This window comes from Anopheles arabiensis, chromosome 3 (genome assembly GCF_016920715.1).
Source record: "Anopheles arabiensis isolate DONGOLA chromosome 3, AaraD3, whole genome shotgun sequence".
NCBI classification, from domain to species: Eukaryota; Metazoa; Arthropoda; class Insecta; order Diptera; family Culicidae; genus Anopheles; species Anopheles arabiensis.
The window spans coordinates 16,839,585-16,861,923 of record NC_053518.1 but is presented as its reverse complement, the minus strand read 5'-3'; the positions used below and the strand labels follow the sequence as shown (position 1 = coordinate 16,861,923).

At 49.2% G+C, this 22,339-nt stretch overlaps 3 protein-coding genes across 7 annotated transcripts in view; all 3 read right to left on the bottom strand.

Annotated features, from left to right (window-relative positions):
* The window catches only part of LOC120904914 (striatin-3), a 34,354-nt gene extending 21,931 nt beyond the window's left edge, over positions 1-12,423 (bottom strand). Inside the window, exons 1-3 of one of the 5 annotated variants that reach the window (XM_040315393.1) lie at positions 12,252-12,423; positions 9,012-9,033; positions 7,799-8,400 (exon numbers count right to left, since the gene is read on the bottom strand). In XM_040315393.1, coding sequence (XP_040171327.1) covers positions 7,799-8,161 — 363 coding nt within the window. In that variant the 5' untranslated portion in view covers positions 8,162-8,400; positions 9,012-9,033; positions 12,252-12,423. Of the gene's footprint in view, positions 1-7,798; positions 9,034-11,876; positions 11,962-12,251 lie in introns of those variants that run through there. The other 4 variants (XM_040315397.1, XM_040315395.1, XM_040315396.1 and 1 more) reach the window with 4 other exon arrangements.
* Positions 12,424-13,487: 1,064 nt separating this feature from the next.
* On the bottom strand, positions 13,488-14,344 carry LOC120900416 (barrier-to-autointegration factor). The gene is made up of 2 exons (XM_040307386.1): positions 14,218-14,344; positions 13,488-14,130 (listed from the first exon to the last, which is right to left on the bottom strand). Exon 2 carries the CDS (start codon positions 14,086-14,088, stop codon positions 13,816-13,818), a length of 273 nt encoding a protein of 90 aa, XP_040163320.1. The 5' UTR covers positions 14,089-14,130; positions 14,218-14,344; the 3' UTR covers positions 13,488-13,815.
* A 102-nt stretch (positions 14,345-14,446) lies between these two features.
* On the bottom strand, positions 14,447-18,996 carry LOC120900412 (zonadhesin-like). The gene has a single exon (XM_040307380.1). The coding sequence runs from the start codon at positions 18,848-18,850 to the stop codon at positions 14,624-14,626; it is 4,227 nt and encodes a 1,408-aa protein (XP_040163314.1). The 5' UTR covers positions 18,851-18,996; the 3' UTR covers positions 14,447-14,623.
* Between the last annotated feature and the right edge of the window lie 3,343 nt (positions 18,997-22,339).

Below are 22,339 nucleotides of genomic sequence, written 5' to 3'. Positions count from 1 at the left end.
AGCACGTTAAAAATGGTTCAATCGTTGTCATTGTTACTTCCGGGCTTAAGGGAGTGGACGTGTCCGGTTTTTTTTTACAACAAACAGAAACTGGAACAAGGATCAGGAAGAAGCGCTATACCCAAGACTCTTCCGAACCTTAATCATTGCCAGCGTTGTTTGCTGGTGGTAGGTAGCAGCGCATAAACCATAAGTCTCAGAAGAAATAGGGGAATGAAGAAATCAACACGACAAAGAATTGCTCACGTTTCAAATCCTTGTACTACACGCCACGTTTTTCCCTCCAACCGGCGCAAGCATAGAAAAGGGTTATGCGGGTCATTTAATCCCGACTAAAACAGCACCTCCCCCTTCTCCATCTGGTAGTTCTTTTCGCATTAAAAAAGAAGACCACTTTTGTTTCCGCTTCAGTTCAGCCGATTGCATCACAGAGTGAGAGAAAGAGAGAGATAGAGAACGAGGTTTCCTTCTTAGGTGATCAGGAATAGCAAACTAGCAAAAAAAAAAAATAGTACAACAAAACAACAATCTATTTCGCGAGGCCAGCAAGGCTAAGAAGGACGCAGCATAGCGTACTGCTGCTGGGGGCATGAGGTGACACACCGTTGGGGTTATTAGCACACAACCACGCTAATGAGATTTTCACTCAAAACAGTCACCTTCATGACCGGAATGAGCCAGCGACTGTAGAGGTAGAGAGAGGATGAGCGTGAAAGAGTGAGCGAGTAGATGAGTTATTTTAAGGAGTTTTAGCAACGTCCATGTCTAGCGAAGGGACCATTGCTCCATTATACCACACACACCAAGACTAATGCTAAGAAAATTGCATATTGTGTGTGTGTTTTACTACCTTGCTCACTCACCATTCCCTCCCCCATGTACGCCCAAGAGTAGCTCCAACACGACCCAAGGGACCGAGAAATGGTCGATGTAGATAGGACCAGGACACTGCCGAGGACACTACAGTGAACGGTGAAGCATGTTCTTACCATTGAGCGTTTCCGAACATACTGCCTGCATTCGGGGCAAGTGTGGTCTGATGCAACTAGCGACGACGCCCCCCGGGCGTGGCGTGTACCGTAACTTGATTTGTATCAGGCTGGGAATAGAGGACCCAGTGGGGAAGTTGGTGCGCTTAAGAGCTGGAGCTTCTTTGGTATCCTAATGTAACGAAGAAGAAGGTACAGGATCGCACCACTTGCGGGAGGCACCAGCAGCAGCAGAGCCGCGCCAAAGATTCAGATCTTGCCTGACCATCTTCTTTGCGGAAAAGAGTTTCGTTTTAATTGGATTTCATCAATAGCGTGTGTATCGGGGGTAAGTAGATCTCCTGCTGAAAGGACATTAGGCGGCACTGTATACGTAGGGGGATTCTTTAATAATGCATTGTGATAGCGATGAGAAGGCGAAGTCACTCTGGTGCCTTTGCAGGAAATTATTTTGCTCGAACCCGGGAGGTAGCTTTTGCAGGTCAAGGTCAATGTTTCTCACAAGTACTAAGATGTTGTTTAGCAAGAATTGATAGAGCATCTGATGGAAGTACCTCGTTATTTCTATTTCAAACCAAAAGCTTGGTTTTCCTGGGGAGGCATGTTTTATCACATTGTCTACATGCCAAATAAGAGAAAATTCTGCTAACAACTTTCATCAAACAAGGTGGTGATAACACATAGTCGATGTCTGCGACTTAACCATACTTAGCATGTATCAATCTTTGTATAAACAACAAACATAAAGTAGTCCTAGTATAAAATAAGCATCACATCAGAAACTTCAATAATTCATCCGTCTAACTTTCACTTTTGGCTTTGCTCTAAACTTAAGTAAACAAGTTCTAAATGTGCTAAACCGATACTTCCGATAACCGATAACAAGTTCTAAACCGATACTTCAAAATTGTTGCTCTTAAAAATACAATTATCATAGGACAGATATTCACGAAACATTGGTTTTAAGCGGTACTAGCGTTAAGGTCCCAATTGTTGGGATACAATGATGTCACAAAACAATGTCCTAGACAACTTTCAAACAACCTGCCGACTATGACCACACTATTGATGTTATGTTTCACCAAACTTTTACTCATTACAAAACAAATTCAGAATAATGGATGTTATTAATGTACTATTTCCCTTAGAAGTTTATTTAAAAGATATACTAATGTTCTTAGAGGCGGTCCCGTGGTACAGTCGTCAACTCGAACTACTCAATAACTTACACGTCGTGCGATCAAGGCTACAATGGACCGTCCCTCCGTAGCAAGGATTTAATATCCGGCTGAAGGATTTAATAAAGCCTGTATAGGCCGGCATTTTCGCGTAGGACGTTACGCCAAATAGAAGAAGAAGAAGAACTAATGTTCTTATTCTCCCCGGTGGAGATAATTTGAAACGAATTTATGGCTTATGGCTTATCTGGTTTATCAAGGCATCAATGATCTTCGAATACTTATAGGTGTTAGGACATTCTAAATGAAAGATCTGCGAACTAAAAGTCTGTGACCAATTGGAAGAATCTTATCAGCAGTTTGATGATATCATAACTGCTGACATTTAAGCCAACATCCAGAACATATTAGACCTAATGCTTGCATGGTAAAGATTGCACAATTAGCACTTCTAGCTTGTAGACCCTATCTTCTGAAGATCTTCTGAGATACTTTTAAGGCACAACTTTCCATTCTTGTGAAGTTTATCCTTGAAAATGAAACAGATTCTCGTACAGAGAATTTTTATGTCAATTTATGTCAAAAACATCAATTTTTATGTTTAAAGATTGCATTTGCAGTTGCAAAACATTACTTCTGATACTATTCATTCAAATTTTCATACTTTACTACCAATCCAATGATCTTACATATTTGTTTTATTTTTCCTGTTATGTATTTTTCTTTTTAAATGACAGGATACTGTACACATTACCCCTTTCTCGATGACCAGTAAATCGAGCGTGTTTATGGGCGATATCGCAAACTGTGTCCGTCCCCACAGCTAACTGCGCCATTTGCTCCAGACGTGCGCTGCGTTCACGATGGACGGAGAGTTATGCCAATCGGACAGACATGGCACACACACACAATGGCCGAGCGGTATGCGGTATGATCATCATTACGTGACTGTGACGACCGTCATTGTCGTTGTCACCGGGTAATCGCGCTGATAAGCTTACAGATAACGTGCCCTCCCGCATACAAGCGGGTGAGTAAGCAAAAAGGGCTCTTGCAGCCACACACAAGCCCAGCAGTACTGATCCAAACAAATAGAATTAAAAATAAAACCCTTTACAAGCGTCGGTGGCGTGTGGCCGCGTATCAGTAGCAACAACAGCCGCAACAACAACATCTACTACAGCCTTGAATGACCTTGCGAGATTGACAAGAGTGGTGCGCGCTTACGCGACTCTCCAAGAGGCCACACCTGTAACATGGCGGCGGCTTGTTGCATTACGCAGTGTGCTGTGCAAAGGCAAAAGAACAAACTGAACCGAACCGTGCATGTGTGTGTGTGGATAACACGAAATGAAGAACGGGGGAGCGCCGTGGTGGGTGAGAGCTTATCGAAGATTATCGATCGGGCATGTTAGTTTTGCTGTTAGGTATAGTACACCCCACCCCGCACAACCGGTGTGCTGGAACACAGCACCTTCGCGTAATCTAAAACCACACCAAACAACGTTTCTCGAAGCTCTGGAGGGCTTGAACCAGAGGGGCGCACAGGATGAAGGAGGAGAAGCACTGCGATGTAACCCGAGACACCACCCCGAGGTTCGTCGTCAGGTGTGCTCGTTAGTGCAAACAAATAAGCACCACACCAGCATTTCGCACCCATTCAAACGGAACGGAAAGCCATTCCTACACATCAAACATGCCCCCCCCCCCCCTCCTACTCTGTTCGCCGATCGATCCTACACAATTCGATTGCCTAAGACTGGAGCGGCGGCCGCCCGCCAAAAGCCAAATCCTCTTCAGCTGATTGCTTTTGAGTGGTGGTAATTTGCATCAGTTAAACACTGGTTTAGATCACCTTTTTGGAGGTGAGAGTAACAAGGGCGCCGACCGTCGCTTCGGGAAGGCTGCTGCTGCTGCTCGTAGCATATGTAACACACAAGGGGGAAAAACTAGCCCCGTGTCCCGCCGGCGCGTGCTAATTAAAATTGGCAATCACACACGAAAGGCGCGCTGCTTCGTTCGTGCGGTGGCATTATCGGTCCATAGGACTAAAGGTATCAACATCTCGTCATGGCAAGACCTAGGCCTCATTTATGCAACCGAAGTAAATTCGTCCCCAGGACGGAATAGGACCCCAAAGAATCAGATAAAAACCACTGTCGTGTGCGTCATGGTTCAGGAGTTGTTGAGTTGTTTTCCTTTTATTTTCTTCACCCATTTGGTTCACTCCCGCCCACAGGCACACTGCCTGCGAGAAGGAAATCTAAAATGCACACTTAATGCTGCCACAGCCGCTTGTTCCACTGTTTATGGTGGTAGCCTACCAACGGTCCCACCACAATGTCCGTTTCGGGGTAGTGGTCGTGGGCGCTGAGTGAATAAATAAATGCCTCCCAATCATAACCGAACCTTCACAATCACTGCACACAACATTCGGTGGTGGTGCTGGGTGGGTGGTAGCGGCGTGTGGGCATTAGGCAGGTGTGTTACCGCTCTAAACTGTTGATCAACAGGCACACAACAACATCAAGAGCAAATGATTGCAGAAAAAAGCAGTGTAAAAAATTAGTGGCCAGAACGAAATGTTTAAAATTCAACCCATTTTGTGTGTGTGTTTTTAAAGCTTTAAATGGTAATTGCATTGTAAACATATGAATACACATTGCGCTTTATAGATGTATGATAAGTTTTAATGCCTTTAACATACGTGCTTTGGTATGGGATGGAATATTTTGTGGATTCTACTAACCAATTTGCTTCCTTTGTGGAATTGAATATTAAATTCATAATGTGCTCTTTTGCAGCACAGCTTCAATCGTTCATTTTTTACCTTAAACCTTTTTTTAAAAGTTCCGCTCAGATTTGGCCCCAGATCTGAGTTCTTCTGACTGCTTAAAGTTGTAAAATCCAGACGCAAAGTCATCCCAGCCGCTCAGAGTGCAATGCAAGCAAGCGATTAATATTAAATCACATTCAACATTGCACCATCATCATCAGCACCGGTTTGATAGAAAGTTTTCCTATTCCAACTGCAACACACTTCATGCCACGCGTGTGGTGCTGCTCACAAACAAGAACGCGCGCAAAAAGGCCACCGGCAACGCGCAATATTCTACACGCAGCGCAAGCGGAAGTTTGCCTTAACGCTGGCACGCATCCGGTTGCCGCGACGCGGTGGGTTCTATATCTAGCCGCAACGGACACCAATACCTAGTATTCCTTCTATCCGTTTCTTTTTTCTTCTATCCGAGGGAGTTGGAGGGTTCATACTTCCGTTATGGAAACCTTAATTTGAACTCCCTCCGGAGAAAGAAAGAATTAATTCTGCCCTTTCGAGCTTGGGTTTTCGTATTTTAAATTTAAAAAAAAATGCATTTCAAGGATTGCACAAAGCGCACACACAATATAATTCTCTCTCTCTCGCAGTGCGCAATCCATCCACACTTGGTGCAGGTGTGAAAGGGGAAAAACGGCCAAATGTTTTACTTGCAGCAGCATACAAAATTCCCTGTCTAGTGGAGGTTCGCGGGCAGTTCCCCCCATATCTTGTGCATCATCCCACACTGCTGGCGATGCTGCCGCCAGAGTCGATGCTGTCTGTGGTTTGGTTTCGACGGTGGCCTCCGTCTGGCTTTCTCTGGTTTCGCTCCATTTGCGTACGGTGCGTGCGTGTGTAGCCGTAGCGGTTCCTGTGTCTTCGAGACCAAACACCGTTCGTTGCGCGAATGGGCGAAGAGCCGGTTCTCGGTCGAGTTGGAGCATAGCATAGCATCTCGTCGTTAAGGTGCGCGCGCGCACACATACACCGCCATTGCATGGACCAGTTTTGGTAGGAGCTTTTCTCGGGACTTATCAGTCGATGGTTTTACATCAGAAGGTGTACTATGAAAGACATAGGGACATTTATATTTCTGCTAGTGCTAACTTTAATAAACATCTGAACATAATTAAATCCACTGTTCAACTTTGTGATGCTTATATATGTGAGTTCAAGCTTATTTTTTAACACTTCCCGGTACATTCCTACCCAGAGAAGATTGATTTCACATGGTTCGTAGGTTCGAAGAATACCCCCATGGATCTATAGCTCCAAAAAACCATTGCGCTAAGTTCAATAGTTAGTTCCATGAAATCAGAAGTTGTCCTAGAATGTCTGATTTACAAAACATTCAAATAAAACCGCAAACATTCATTCCGGATAATTCTGCTTTTGAAAATTAAATTCTTTCACGTCAGTTCACCATCTACTCTCAATCCAATCTATCCTGAAATTTCGTCTGAAGCTCATATCGAAGCTAAAAATATATTTTATGCCATAAGTCAAAGCAATTTCAAGGTTAAGAAATGTGATCTACTGAACCTCATATCCGTTATTATCATACGCTTAAAGCTTAAAGGACAATATTTGAAGCTTATGGACTACCAAATTCATATATTATTTCATTCATAGAATCATGGCTATCATCATGTATCATGTACTATTACTATCTAAACATAAAATTTCTGCTTGAAATTCTTCGAAGAGCTAGGAAACTTGTCAGAAATATATGCCTTATAAAGATTATTTATAGTGCATTTCTAAAATTAGCTAACGAATTAGCTCTTAACTAGAATAACAGCAGACATGGAAAGTTGAAGGACTTCAGAAATTCTGAAGTATCACTCTATTCCAACAAATTCTTCATAGCAGTATCTATACGACTAGTTAGTGCGGTCGTCCTTGGAGAGACTAAATAAGATCATGTATTTTGTAGAAAAAAACGCTATATTCCTCAAGTAGATATTAACATCTGCTTGTGAACGTACCAGTAGGTTTAGATGCTATTTCAGTGTTAGTATAGATGAAAGTATCAATTCCAGCAGGGTTCTTCAAGTCACTTTCAAATGTAAACATTGTTACAGGGTTTTCCAAGTCACTTTCAACAGTGCACATAGTTAATCACCGCATCCTGGATGTTTTTCAACAGCTGTCAAATGGTGTACTTGCTTCAAAATGAAATTTCACTTTAAATACTTGATTTTTAACACATAACAAAGAACTGTCAAACTCTAGCTAGCTTAAATAGTGTTGAAAATCATGCTGAAGAAATTAACATTTATTATGATGGAAATGAAACGTCAGATCGATGTGGAATAACATTTTGCATGCGGTGAATACAGGGTTTCCAAATTACTTTCGAATGTAAACATTGTTATTCACCGACTCAAAGATGTTTTTCAACAGCTGTCAAATGGAATATTTGCTTCACAATTATATTTGTGATTCAACACATGCATTTCAACACATAACAAATAACTGTCAAACTCAATACAGTATGAGTCGTGTTGAAAATCATGCTGAAGAAATTGAAAATTATTATGATGAAAATGAAATATAAGAGTAACGTGGAATAACTTCTTACACGTGGTTCAAAAAAACGATGTTTACATTCGAAAGTGACTTGGAAAACACTCTACTCTGCCAATTGAATATCCATCAGCGATACAGGACAGTTCCGCTTTGATTCGGTTCTAGAACCCACATATGAAGCTAGTTTGAATGTTTGAACACCACTCCCCCACCAAGATCTCCCCTTTAATTCTCTCCCTCAAAAATATTATCCCTTCTCCCCCTCATCAAACACCACTTACCTGCAGCTCCGCACGATCCACGTCCCATTGCGAACGTTCCAGCTCGAACCGGGCCCACTCGTGCTGGATGAAGTGCAGTATGCCCGGGATCGAGTACTGGGTCGGCGTTTTGTTGTTCTGATCGTCGCACTGGCCGGCCCCGACCATGCCGCCGCCGCCGCCGCCCGCTCCGCCCTTGCCGACTAGGCCGCTGCCGGCCCCACCACCGCCCGACATGTCACCGAGCCCGCCGGTTCCGCCGCCCTGGCCACCGCCCGCACCACCGCCGATACCGCCCAGCTGGCCAACTGCACTTCCGCCACCGTTCTGGTGACCGAGCGAACTGTTGTCATCCATTCTATCTTCGATACGATTAATTCTCATGACATGTCCACCATTCGCCGGAGAAACAAAGAAAAGAAGAACCTATACGACGACGACGGTGGGTGGTTTGTGGGTGGGATGGGAAAAGCGCTGTGTCACACGCACGGGAAGCGTGTGTTTCGCGAAATCGCTTCAACTCACTGTGCACTTTTACACAACTTTTGCAGCACGTTTTATGTGTAGTTGGAATAAGTATGTTGTTGTTGTTGTTGAGATGAGGTTTGCTTTACTTTTTGAAACTTTTTAGGAATAAAAAAAAAGAACGAACACACAAATTATCACCACAATTAACACATTAAAACAAAAGCACACTTTAAACCGGCTTTTAAACGCGTACAAACAAACACTCTTTTCTTGCTCCAGCAAAAGCTTTCAATGTGTATCGTAATCACGCACGAGTGGACGATCGAACACACTTGCTCACTATTGCGCACACCACGTACACCCTAGAACACACATAGACACAGAGACACGCACAGAACTGACACGCACGCACGCACGCACCGGCACGAACAAGAGAGAACAACTGCGTTCTTTCACTTCTCACTCTCGCTCTCGCTCGGGTGAGTGGCGGATCCGCTCACTCGGATGGGTTGTGTGTTGTTACAGCGAGTGGAAAAAACCGAGCCTTTTTCGCCTTTTTTGTGTGTGTGTTCCACTGATATACCCCACGTGCACCTTCAGGACATACACAAACGCACACCGCGCGACACACCTGTGGGCGAAAATTCACCTACTGCCGTGAAAACACACTGTGCACAAACGTTCCTCCGATTGTTTCCTCCCCGCGTGTGAGAGGGCACACCACTCGACTCCGCCACTCAGCACACTACAACGATGATGGTCTTACAATTCACGCCCTGCAAAGATAGCTAAACAGAAAAAAAAACACACACACACACAATTAGAATCGAAGGCAATTTATCACTGGATGGGAGTTTTTTTGGTTCTATAAATTAATGGAAAACTGATATAAAATGCGTATATAGGCCTTCCATCTTCAATTAGCACCCGTTGCCATGGTTCAGCGGGTTTCGAGTGTTTCTTATGACATCTCTTTTTCTGTCTTTTTCTCTCTTTCTCTCTTTGCGTTCTACAATATTCGCCCACCTGACCTGACCACTACAATCAGACACACACATATATAGGAAAGTCGACGTAACACACGCTCTTCTCCCGACCAAAAAATCACGCACTTGCCACGCAACCCGCACTACGCGCACGGGTGGAAAAATAGGCGAAAAAATACGAATTCGCACCGCCAACGCAGAAATAAGTGGTCCCCGCTCAATCACTACGCAACCTTGAGTCAACCAGCAGTGCGATTTTCCTTTCACAACGACAATCTTAAACCCGTGTTTTTTCCTCTACTGGAAACCAATTGGAAAAAATCGGAGCGAAAGGAACACGCGGAATTCGATTGCAACAAATTGACCTCCTCTTCTCGTCAAAGTGGAAGGCAGAGGAAAAAGAGATTCCATGTCACAGACAAAAGCTGTCGAGTGGTATTATATTGATTCGACAGCAGCAGCACTATCGTAGTAAACTGTGCGGAAACGTCCAAGCAACGCACAGTTCACAACTCTCTCTAATACTGCTTCTAGCGGCGCAACAATGCAACCCCCGAGGAGCGCAATAGTGTGATGTGAGCGGTTCGAATCCAATATCCATCGTTTGAATTTGTGGCGACAAAACACACACACACACACGTTCGCAGTGGATGGTGTGGTACAGAATTTCAACCCCATCTTTTCCACCCCGTTGCGAGGGGAGCTGGTGTCTCCTCGCTGGACTTTATGGACTACAATTTAAATCCGGTTTTCGGATCACAGCGACGGTGACAACTTTCTTTTCTCGTGCTAGCCAAGTACCTTCCCATGAGACCGAGACTTCTTCAATGGGTTGGAGCGAGCAGAAGGAATGCGTTGCGTTGCGTTGTGATAACACAGTCACCACAGTTTTTCCTCCAGCAAGGGGGCGGTTTCTTCTTCTTCTTCTTCTTCCTCTGTGGGTGACAGGGCTATTTGGCAAAGTTCACGCTGCTGTCATACGCGAGTGGGTTTTACAGGCGGCACCATACACACCATCAGCGCGCTTCCACTGGACGAAACGAGCGAGCGACGGCTGGGGCACAGTCGAAGAGGAGACACACCAGTGAAAACTGATTTCGCCTGCATGTGCATGTGTGTGTCCGTGTGCCCGTGTATGTGTGCTCTTGATTACACAATGCCACAGTCCGCTGGTACGCTCTCACGTCTGCGTCACGCATGAAGTGCGATTGTGACGTTTCACCGAAAGAAAAAAAAACATTTAGAAATTAACTCAATAAAGAGTTTTGCTAGTGTTACAGTGGTGCGTGTGTGTGTACTAGAGAGCAGGAGGTACGAGGATTCCAAGCTCATTCTCTCTCTCTCTCTCTTTCCTTTGCACACACACACAATTGGGGGGTAAAAGTAAATCTTCCATGCGCGAGCTCCATTCATTACTTTAACGCAGCAAGCGGAGTGAAACAGCAGGCAATGGCCAATTCATCCACCCCACACATACATACACGCACACACACACACACGCACACACTGATCATCTTCATTGGTCGTTTGTCAATCTTTTTATGAGTGCGAGCGAAGCGATTGTAGAAATAAGAGAAAAAAAACATTCCGCAAATCGCCGCTTTTTACTCTACGCTGTGTGCATGTATGCCTGTGTGTGTGTATTACTATATGCTATTTGACAGTGTGTTTTTCACTTGGACTGTATTTTTTGCAAGTTCACCTTTTTCCCCGCACAGCCTTGAACTCCGTGTTCCAGACGGTTTTTTGGGAAAAAAGTAAAAAAAAAAACACCAAATTCACTCACACACCACCACACACAAATCACGGTTCCACTCGGGGCTGCTGCTGCTGCTGGTACAGTAGTACACCCACACACACCAAACCGCTCTCGACCGTGTCACACGCACGTCGCGGAAGAAGCGCCACAGATGCGACGACACACAGCCGTGAAATCGAGCGAAACACAATCGAGGGCAAAAAGAAAGGGAAAAACTACACACACACAAAGGCGTGTGTAAATTCGCTTCCTTTGGCTCGAGATGCGGGAGATTCAATATAGAGAATAGAGCTCTAACCCAGTGTGTGTTTGTGTGTGTGTGCGTGGCTGTGACTCGGTTGCCCTTAACCACACGTACACGGCGGGGTTGGTGCACCTTCTAGAGTAGATCTTTTCGTTCGGGGTTGCATTCTGCACAACTCAACTCCATTCTTCGCCCCTCCTCTTCTCTGCCAACCGTTCTATTCGTTCCGTGGCAGCGATGATGATCAAAGTCCAAGTGTGTGCGTTGGCTGTTTGCTATAATCCGCTGCGATTTTTGATCGATTGAGTCCAGCACTGGGTAGCACTTCCGCCCAATTCGTACCGAAAAAAGCAAGTCCTTGGGAGGTTAGGCAAGCGCGAGTGTGCGATTCGCGTTTAATTTTCTTTCCACCCGAAACGAGGGAAGCTCGCCTAAGCTGATGGACAGAGTGTGGTGTGGCACCTCCTTTCCCCTCCCCCACACCCTCACACACACACAGAATACAGACTCGTTTTTACAGTCCACTAGCACCCAACACCTTCCTCCATTTTCGCCCTGATTATTTTCCCTGAGTTTTCTTTCTCTTCTTCACGCACGGCACTGGCACACGGTGTGGCACTCCCTGCGAACGTTCTCACTCACGGCCAACATTATCCAACATCCCGCAGCGGGGGCACGGGAAGAAGAGCAACAAAAAAAGATTACGGAAGACTAGTGGAAAGAAGAAAAAACGCCACATCGGTTTTCACAAAGCAGCAGTAGCACCCTCTCTTCTGTCGTACCACACGAAAAAAAACCACATCACACATCCAGGTTCATGCGAAAGGCACACCACCGCACACACATACACACGCTCACGCACAACTTTTCCTTGCATTTTTGTTCAGCCCCCCTCGCCCTTTTGCAATAAACTGATATCGAATTGGGGCCGAATTTTGCGTTCACACATGGAAATTCCTTTCCTCCCCGCAAGCAGAATACACTCTCCCTGGCATGTGAAAACCGTACGAAACCGACCTGTTTTTACACCACTAGGTGGCAGCCTTTTTTCACCGATTTTTAACTCGCACTGTGTGGAACAACGATGGAACTTCTTTCCCTGTACGGATTTTTCCTGCTTCTCGGGCAGGCTCTGGGGCTACGCGATGCGCTGGCACCAACACAGGCAACCCGTCTGACACGGGCGATGGGCGATCTTGCACGCACACCAGCACCCATCGCCGCCCATATCGGGGCGAAATTGGGGCTGTCGCGAGTGAAGCTGCGCAACGGTGCGTGAGCGAGAGCAGGACGGGTAGCGAGCGAGATGCGGATGAGTGAGAGAGAGAACGCTTGATGATGTCGCGACTGGCCAAGACGGGGCGAATTTTTATGGCAACTTGACAGCGGCAGCGCATCGACAGCGGCAATGGCGAATGTGTTTCGGAAGTTTTATTAAGGCCCGTGTCTGTGCTCCATCGGATGCGATTTTATCGGAAGGCCTGTCAAAATTTTATATGGGATTTGACAGATAACGTCGGACGTGCGATTTCGTCGTACGACGGAATCAAAAATTTTTGATTTCGTCGGACGCCGCATCCGATTTTATCTGTCAAACTAAATGTGTGGTGTTTTGTAGGAACAATCTCAACTTAATTTTTCATGATCGTTATATTATTCAAATCATCCAATTAATCGCAATATTATACGAAAAAGCGTTTGACAGCACGTGCGATAAAATCGCATGCGATGGAGCACAGACACGGGCCTAATTGCAAAATTAATTTTTTTTCCATTTTACTTATTTTTCAGATTTTGCGAAACTGTCTAAAATGTGCTACTTTTACATACTTTTCTGTACAGAGCAAAATTATACTAAACTAATATTGATTGATAACAATTCGTTGGATGACAATAAATTCGCATGCGACTATGCATTGGTAATGACGCAGCGCTCCGGTACATGAAAGTTAATTTTTTTATTTTTCGATTATTCATACATTTACTGTTTTTTTCTTACCGTTTGTTACAAAGTTATTCTTTTATAAATATCACTAACGCTCTTTGTATATTTTTGAAACATCCTGTCCGTTCATGAAAGCCGCGTGACCTTGAGCAGATCCATTTGTAATCTCCTCCACCCTACCAACGTACTGTTGTGGATATGTCGTCATGCTAGAAAAATGTCCAAAGCCACAAACAGCGGCGTCATGCACGTTAATCCAAACAATGAGTAATTTCGGAATCGAAGAAAAACAACAAAAACAGCAACGCTTCGGGTTTCACTTCACTTAGTCCATCGGAGATTTTATAAAGGTTAATATTTAAATTGCGGTAAATAGTCCATTCGTCTGAATTCGTTACTTAAAAGCGAACAAAACTAACGCCGTGCGCCCACCACCCAAACCGATTCACGCAGGGTCCGAGCGTGTGTGTATGTGTGCGTCCGTGTTAGTGTGCAGGGTTACAGCGCATCAGTGGCTTTCCGAGGGACGGTGGAGCTGCTGACTCAACCGCAAACTCGGCCGGATGATGCTGCTGGGACGCGTGCTGTATTCCGTTTGTCAAAATGCGCTGAAATGCAGGCGTTGCTGGTCGTTATTTACAGGAACTCGTCGCACCAATCGCTCAAGCACTGGTAGCAGTCGGCCGCCTGTTTCGAGTTCGCGCCGCAGGTGTCCTTCATCCACTCCTTGAACAGCTCTGCGTCCTTCTTCAGGATTAGGTACTGGCCGAGCACCGTGTACGCCCGGTCGAAGCCGGCTGCCTCTAACCGTTTGCCGAGGACGTCGCCCACACCGGCCAGATCTGTGACGGGCTTTTCACCCATCGGTTCCGCCACGAAATTTCTATGCTTTTGCGATGTGCTCGACATGGTTGCTGCTGGTGGTGGTGGTGGTAGCGCGCTGGCACGTTCCTACGGGCAGGTAGGGGGGAAATTCACATATTATAAGACAAGGAACAATGTTTGGGGGGTTATTTTAATTGTTTATCGCTTACTTACCGTGGAATGAAGCACAAATTGGAGCGATTTCGCTGTGTGTTTTTGCGTTTGCCCGCCTCGTACGATGCTTCCGCGTTTTTTCCCCCGTTTGCGATGCTGCTGTTGACAGTACTGACAGTTACGTTCAAATAGAGCCGTTGAAACGTCAGGCTCACTATGCCGCGCTCTTGCAACTGTACGCTGCCGGCGATGTTTTTGTGATAAAAGAGTTCAATAAAAATTCAAATTATCTGTTTTTAGCGATTTATTAGAAATTCACAAAAAGTAAAGAAAAGATAAAATGTTTGCTCAATTTTTAAAACGCTACAAACAATAAATTTAAGTAATCTTGAAGGTATGTAAACAGTTTCATTGCACGGACTTTTCTCGACGCCTGCTATGCCCAACAAAAACAAACACGATAAAATTACAAACTAAAATGTTCACAAATCTTCGCCCCGCGGTACTGGGCACAGAAAGTGTTTGCCTCCTTAAAGTTACACTCCTCCTCATCCTGCTCCTCGCAATCGTAAGTGTTACAGTGTTTCGCACAATTGGCCGGTCCAATCTCGCACTGCGCACAGTCCGTCCCGAGGCCATCGTCATGATCCTCATCATCGCCTTCGTCCTCATCGTCTTCATCGTTGTAATCGGAAGCTCCACTGCGATGTGCCGGTGCCACATACAGTTGATTGCCCACGCGGACCGTACGCGACACGGTCAGATAGATCCGATCGTCCTCCGTCAGACAGAAGGAACCGCAAAGACGCTCCTGCTCGTGACGACATTCGCCACCGTCCGGGCAAATTCGCGGTGAGTACACCATGCAGCACAGATCCACCCCGTTTTGGGTCGGAGCCGTAGAGGACCAGCTTCCTCCACCCATCGTGCCGGCCGTTTCGTTCAAACACTGAGCGCAGGAAACGGTTGCTCCGGTTGTTAAAGCCAGCGGGCCGCCAACATCCCCACAGGCCGATCCGGACGACATGCGGGAGCAGATGCGCTTCACACAGGCCCCATTCCGCAGCTTGTAGTCCGCAGGACACGAGGGGGTTTTGTACAGCTTCTTCAAGCACACCCCGTTCTGGTAGTGATGCTCCGCCGGACAGTTGTACACGGCTCGCTCGGACTTGAGCTGGCAGAACCTTGGCTCGTACCGGTCCGGGCTGGTGCCGGTCGGGCAGACCGGTTTACTCGTCACAAGCAGCCGGCAACTGCGCCCATCAAACATTGCCCCCGACGAGCTGCAGCGGGGCGGTTCCAGCTGGCAGAAGCTTTCGGCGCAGCTAGCGCCCGCCGTGGCGCACTGTGCATTCTCCACCTGGCAGCTATAACATTGACCGCCCGTTAGCGCATAGCTCGGGGGACATTTCGGCGTGCCGCCAATGCACAGCTCCCCAACCCGCGTACCCTTCCCGTGGCACGATGAGTCGACGAACGTGCGCAGCTGACACTCGCCACCCACCAGCGTATGGTGCGCATCGGCACACCGGGCATGCTCCACACACTTGCCGTGCTGCAGGAACCCGCGGCTACACGTGGCCAGTCCGTACTCCGCGGCCTTACACTCGTGCACGTACGGCACGATGCAGAACCCGTTGCAAAGCGTAAAATCCCCGGCAGGACACCGCGGGCGCGTAGCGTCCACCGTGACGCAGTAACCGTCGCGCAGAAAATGCCCCGCCGGACAGGCGACCCGTTCCGCCGTACACATCTCCTGCCGTATGGCCAGGTGGGCAGGGCAGTTGGGTTTCTCGCTTTGGCAGGCGATGCAACGATCGTCGCGCAACCGGTACCCCTGCGGACAGGTCGGAGCGGTCCGCTGCCAACAGTAGCCGCGAGAATCAATCTCCGAGGTGCACTGCGTGGTCACGTGCTGGACATCTTCACACTCGGGCGCATCCGGATACACGCAGTGCCTGCCATGGCGGTACGTTCCCTCCGGACAAGGTGCAGGCTCTTCGATCCGCACGCACATACCATCGATCAGCGCCGCTCCGATCGTGCGGCAAGTGCCTTGCGTGGTGCAATCTTCACCCCGCTGGATGTACCCTTCCAGGCAGGTGGGACGGATAAACTCGCGCTCAACGCAGTACGCTCCCTCGATGGTTCCGTTGCGACAGAGCGTTCGCCGATGGCAAGCGCCTTGGAAGAAATCCCACCCCGGCGGGCAAGGTTTCGGTGAGCGAAGCTCCCGCTTTTCGCACGTCAAGCCCGTTCCGGTGAGCTTGTAACCGTTCGGACAGGATGTTTGTATGCAGGTGGAGCCCGCACTCAACGCCGGACGGTATCCCGAAGGGCAGATCGGTGCTACATAAACGGCTTGCGTACACTCTTCCCCGTCGAGCTCGTAGCCAGCGGGGCAAACCTTATCGTAGTAGGCAAGACAGGAGCTGTTGACACGCTCGTACCCTGGCGGACAGACCAGTGCGATGATCGTCTGCGGTGGACAATCGTTATCGCCCGCCCCTGGTGTAAGGCAGCGCGTTGCCCTCGGTCCAAAGGTCGCCGTAAGTCCACCGGCGGCACACGGCTCAAACGGGCACGGCGGGAAGCTGCACTGCGTGATGCAGTACGCACCACCACCGCCACAGAACGCCCCGTAGCAAGGGTTGAGGAAGTTCACCAGCGAAGTGTACCCCGCCGCCCGGTACGTACAGTCCGTTCCGGTTCGTTCGTACCCCGTCGGGCACATCAGATCCACCTCGCAGTAGCACCGATCGCTCCGGTCCGTGTAGATCGTGCGCGGAGGACAGACGGGGAACGTGCGCACCAACCGCACACACCGCTCTTCCCTCCCGCGCTCGTACCCATCGGGACAAACCGCATCTTTCCGACTCACGGACGCTTCCACCACCGTCCGCCGGATGCACACATCCCCCTCGTACGCGTACCCCGCCGGGCAGGACGGTTCGGTCGCGTTAGCGAGCCGCCTTACTTCGCGCACGCACGCGTCCGCCCCGGCCAGAAACCCGTCCGGACACTCCTTGGCGATGGTGCATCTGCCCTCCACCGCGTACGAACCCTCCGGACAGTGGACGTCTTCCCGCAACGTGCACACCTCGCCCTGCAGCTCGTAGCCGCCGGTCGGGCAGGCAAGCTCCCCATGGACGCACTGCTCCCCATGCTCGTACCCCTTCCGGCAGCTGTACCGGCGCGTATCGTTCCGCACGCACACACTGTCCTTCCACTCGTGCCCGGCCGGACAGGCCGGTTCGCTCCACACGCACTGCCCGCCGGTAAGGTTGCCCCGCGCACACGCCATCGCTCGCTCGTCGCACCGGGTGCAAAGGTCAACGCCCGGATCGTACCGATAGTTGGAGCGACAGAGCGGGCTCACACTGACACACCGATCGCCCCGCTCGACCGTCCCCTCGGGGCAGCTGTACGCGGGGCGGATCTTCTCCCGCAGGCAGTGGCCCGCCTCGCTCAGCGTGTACCCCTCCGGACAGTTGGCCGGTAGACCGCACCATCGATTCAGCCGCTGGTAAAGCCCACACTCGAACGTACACGCGTGTGTGCCCCGCCGGCACAGTCCGTGCTCGTCCAGCGTGAAGCCTCTTGCGCAGCGCGGCGCTTCCAGCGCGCAGTACTCCCTCTGATACGGCACACCACCCTCCGGACAGTGGGGGCGTGTGCGCGTCTCCCGCACGCACACCCCATTCCGCAGCTTGGCCGGCGGTTTGCAGTGTGCTCGGGAAATTACGCACACCCCATCCAGCACCTTGCCCGCTGCGCAAGCGCTGGCTACGTGTTGCTCCTGCTCGCACGAGCAAACGCCGTTCAGTGTGCCCCGAACACACTTGGCCACCTCCACGCAGGACCCGTTGTAGAAGTGTCCGCTCCGACAGACTGGCCGTCCGACCGTGGTGACCGTTTCGCACTGTCCTCCGTTGAACGTTTGCCCTACCGCGCACTCCACCGGCAGCCGGTAGGTGACGGAGTGGATTCTTAGGTCGGGAGACGCTTGCTGATGCCGCACGCACCGTCCCCACTGGGTGCTGTACCCGGATGGGCATATCGTTGCGACCACCTCCTCTCGGCAGTCGCAGCAGTCGGAGCAGGCCGCCGGTGCACAGTTACCACCGCCGGGGTGCTGTTCGGTAAAGCCGGGCGGGCAGAAGATTCGGGCGGAGGCCGGGAAACACAGTCCACTTTCCCACCGGTAGCCCGGCTGACAGATGTTGTCCCGCACGCAGCTCTGTCCACGCTGTACGTACCCCGGTGGGCAGCTGTAGCTTCGCACTACGCACCGATTGCCTTCCCGTTTGCTGCCCGGTGGACAGTGGATTTGTTCCAGCACGCAGCCGGCCGCTCCACCGGCACCGGCACGCTGCACGTACCCGGGTGGGCAGACCCCATCCTGACGCTTCGGGCGGCAGTACTGCTGGCGAGCGTCGACGGTGTAACTATCGGGGCAGGTGCGGGTACAGTTGGTGCTGGCCCCACGCGAACAATCCTCCAGCAGGCGCACTTTGTGCGGTAACACCGGTGTGTGATCTAGTAGGATCATTTTCTTCACCGTGCGCATGGGTGGCTTTTTGGCTGCGGTCTCGTCCGTTGCTAGGGAACGGCAGTTTGGTAGAATGACGGCGAACAGTAGTAGCAGCACGACCACCGCCGTGGATGGTTGGTATGGTTTTAGTGGTTTCATTTTTTGGTTTTTTTGCACAAACACTTTTCATTTCTTTTTGTCTTTTTTAGGTCACTTTTATCACTTGCACCATTTTTCCGGGCGAACGGAAAGATTGCGGCTAGTGCTAGCCGACCGGCCACTGACTGGATCGTCTTCCTGGTTCGCATCCTTTTAAAGAGCATTGGCAGTGTCAGCAGCATGCACAGATTGGTTACTTTGTAGCACAATGTGCAGCCTACTGTACCGGATGAGTGTTGAGAAAGGTCGTTGAAGTGGATTATCTTCCGGAAGTAAGTCGGTGAGTAGATTAGAATTTAATTTACTATCATTAATTTAGTTCAATTTCGTTTTAACTTCGAAGGATGTTGTAGCTCACAAGCATTTAAATGATGTAGTTTAAAGTACATAAATAGCACCCTTCTTTCGCCCGCTAGGGGGGTACGAAGACAGGAACTAGTGTTTAGTAAATATTAGTTCTAGATTGTGTGAACAAAACAAAAAGAAAATCGCATTCACAATGTAGCTGCCAAGGACGCGGCTTACGCGTTATCGATAGAGCCGTTCCTCCGGTTACGTTCTAAATGACATCCACTCCCCCCGTTCAATAGACCCCAGCTCGGACTTAGTGATGGGTAAAGTTGGCAAAAATCCGGAGTCGACTCCGATCCGACTACGGTAAATTCGGAATCGACTCCAGAAGGTAGGTCCGCCTTGCATTACCCGGAGTCGTTCGGAATCGTACGGAATCGCCCGGGGTCGTCCGGAGTCGTTCGGAGTCGTTCAGAGTCGTCCGGAGTTATCCAGAGTTGTCCAGAGTCATCCGGAGTTGTCCAAAGTCGCTTGGACTCGTCCGGTGTCGTTTGGAGTCGTCCGGAGTCGTTCGAGGTTGTCCGGAGTCATTTGGAGTCGTCCGGAGTCTTCCAGATTCATTCGGAGTCGGAGTCGTCTGGAGTCGCCTGGAGTCGTCTGAAGTCGTTTGGAGTCATTTGGAGTCGTCCGGAGTTGTCCGGAGTCGTCTGGAGTCGTCCGGAGTTGACCGAAGTCGCTCGGAGTAGTTCGGAATCGTTCAGAGTCGTCCGGAGTTGTCCAGAGTCGTTTGGAGTCGTCCGGTGTCGTTTGGAGTCGTCCGGAGTCGTTCGAGGTTGTCCGGAGTCATTTGGAGGTCGTCCGGAGTCTTCCGGATTCATTCGGAGTCGGAGTCGTCTGGAGTCGCCTGGAGTCGTCTGAAGTCGTTTGGAGTCATTTGGAGTCGTCCGGAGTTGTCCGGAGTCGTCTGGAGTCGTCCGGAGTTGACCGAAGTCGCTCGGAGTAGTTCGGAATCGTTCAGAGTCGTCCGGAGTTGTCCAGAGTCGTTTGGAGTCGTCCAGTGTCGTTTGGAGTCGTCCGGAGTCGTTCGAGGTTGTCCGGAGTCATTTGGAGTCGTCCGGAGTCTTCCGGAGTCATTCGGAGTCGGAGTCGTCTGGAGTCGCCTGGAGTCGTCTGAAGTCGTTTGGAGTCATTTGGAGTCGTCCGGAGTTGTCCGGAGTCGTCTGGAGTCGTCCGGAGTTGACCGAAGTCGCTCGGAGTAGTTCGGAATCGTTCAGAGTCGTCCGGAGTTGTCCAGAGTCGTTTGGAGTCGTCCGGTTTCGTTAAGTTTTTTTGTCTTTCACTTTGCGCGTGCAGTTCTTAAACAGGCCTTTATTTCGAAGGCCGACTCCGGCCAACTCTGGACTACTTCTATTCTAACCGATTCCGGACGATTTCGACTCCGAACGACTCCGGACGACTCCGGACGACTCCGAACGATTCCGGATGACTCCGAACGACTCCGGATGACTCCGAATGACTCCGGATGACTTCGACTCCGAACGACTCAGAACGACTCCGATTCCGGGTGGATCTAGTGGCTCCATTTAACCGGAGTCGGAATCGGACTAACAATAGTCAGAGTCAGATCGGAGTCGTGGGTGCGCTTCTGAGAGCACATCCCTAGCTCGGACGCACTATCACTCGCATTGGTGTGTCCGGTGCGTGCGTGATAAGGAAAAAGGCGTCCGATGCAAGTGGTCACTGTTTGATTAGACGCCGGATTATCGGCCGCGTCCGCGGGAGGTGTTCCCATGCGATAATGCAGCTGGGCGTGTTGAGATTAACTGCTTTGAACTCTCGCCGAGGCGCTTTTAACCGACAGAAAGGTCACAAGTCAGAAATTCATCCCCAAAGATGAAAACGTTTGTTTCAAGGTGTGCGAGTTATGTTGTAGCCGTCTTAATGGGTGGTCCCGAGAGCAGCATAGGACTTTTTTTTATTTTCAAACGAACGATTTAAACCGATGGTACTTACGCGGGTGTGCAGAGGGCGAGAGTACGCAGCTGTCAACTGTGGCTACGAAGGCTAGTTATAAATGGTTCCAAATCCAATTCCGGTGCTGTCCAGCATTAACGACCAAAGTGCAGAAGTGCATTTGTTGCTTACCTTGCGGTGTGGCGTCCGTTTTGCGCCACCACCACCTAGCCCCCGTTTTAGTTGCCTCCCCCTTAAGCGAAGATGATGACATTTCACCTTAAATGGTACCCTGGAGCCATTAATAATGTGACGCATCTTTACTTACCAGCACCCTCTCGGTGACTTACTTTGGCTTGGCTAGCGGTTACCCACGACGAGCGCGACGATTCTACGGCTGTTTTAACGACGCCCGGACGCACTAACCTCTACTGCCTTTTCCCGGCCGGCCCGCCGTTGCTTATTATCTCGGGCGGCAAATCTCGTGCCACGAAACGTGAGACACCCCAAGCCGGCAGCTTCCTTCCGAGTGCAATCTGAACAATATGTTCATTAGAAGCGGCAGATCTTTATCGGTTATTGGCTTTTTATGCAAACGGTTGGAAATTTCGTGGTGGTGGTGGTGAAATGCAACCTAAAAATACTATTACGGTTATGCGGTGGCTTGCCGTGAGTACACATAAATCTCAACGGCATGTCCGGGAACTGGGACTGGGGGATGTGCGCGCCCGCGCCTTGTACTTAACCGGGCGCGCTAAACTCATTTTTTATCCACTTTTTTCGCCGCCCGACCTAACGGCCTGGCATTGTTCCGGACTGTGGCTCGAATTGGTCACCAAATCGCGGGTGCATACTCTGTGTGAGTGACATAAAAATATCATCATTTATCAATCTGTTAAAAGTAAATAGCGGCGTAATTATAAGGTAGTTAGCGGATAACACGATGGGTAGTGTTTTGATTTTAATAATGAATGCTTTGGGTATTTCGGCGGATGCTGCCTTACTGTTCCCATTTTTTTTGAAGGGTGGAATATGTATGGGAATTATACCATGGCGGTGTTTTGTGATGAAAGTTGGGCAAAAAAGATCACGTTTAAAATGTACAGCTGCTTTTGTGAAGATTGTTCCAATGCTTATATAAAAAAAAATATTAAAGAGGCTAATTTATTCGTCCATTATTCACCTTTTTGGGCCTTATCAAGCGTTAGCCACGCTGAAAGGTGCAGAATGCACGCACTTTACAGG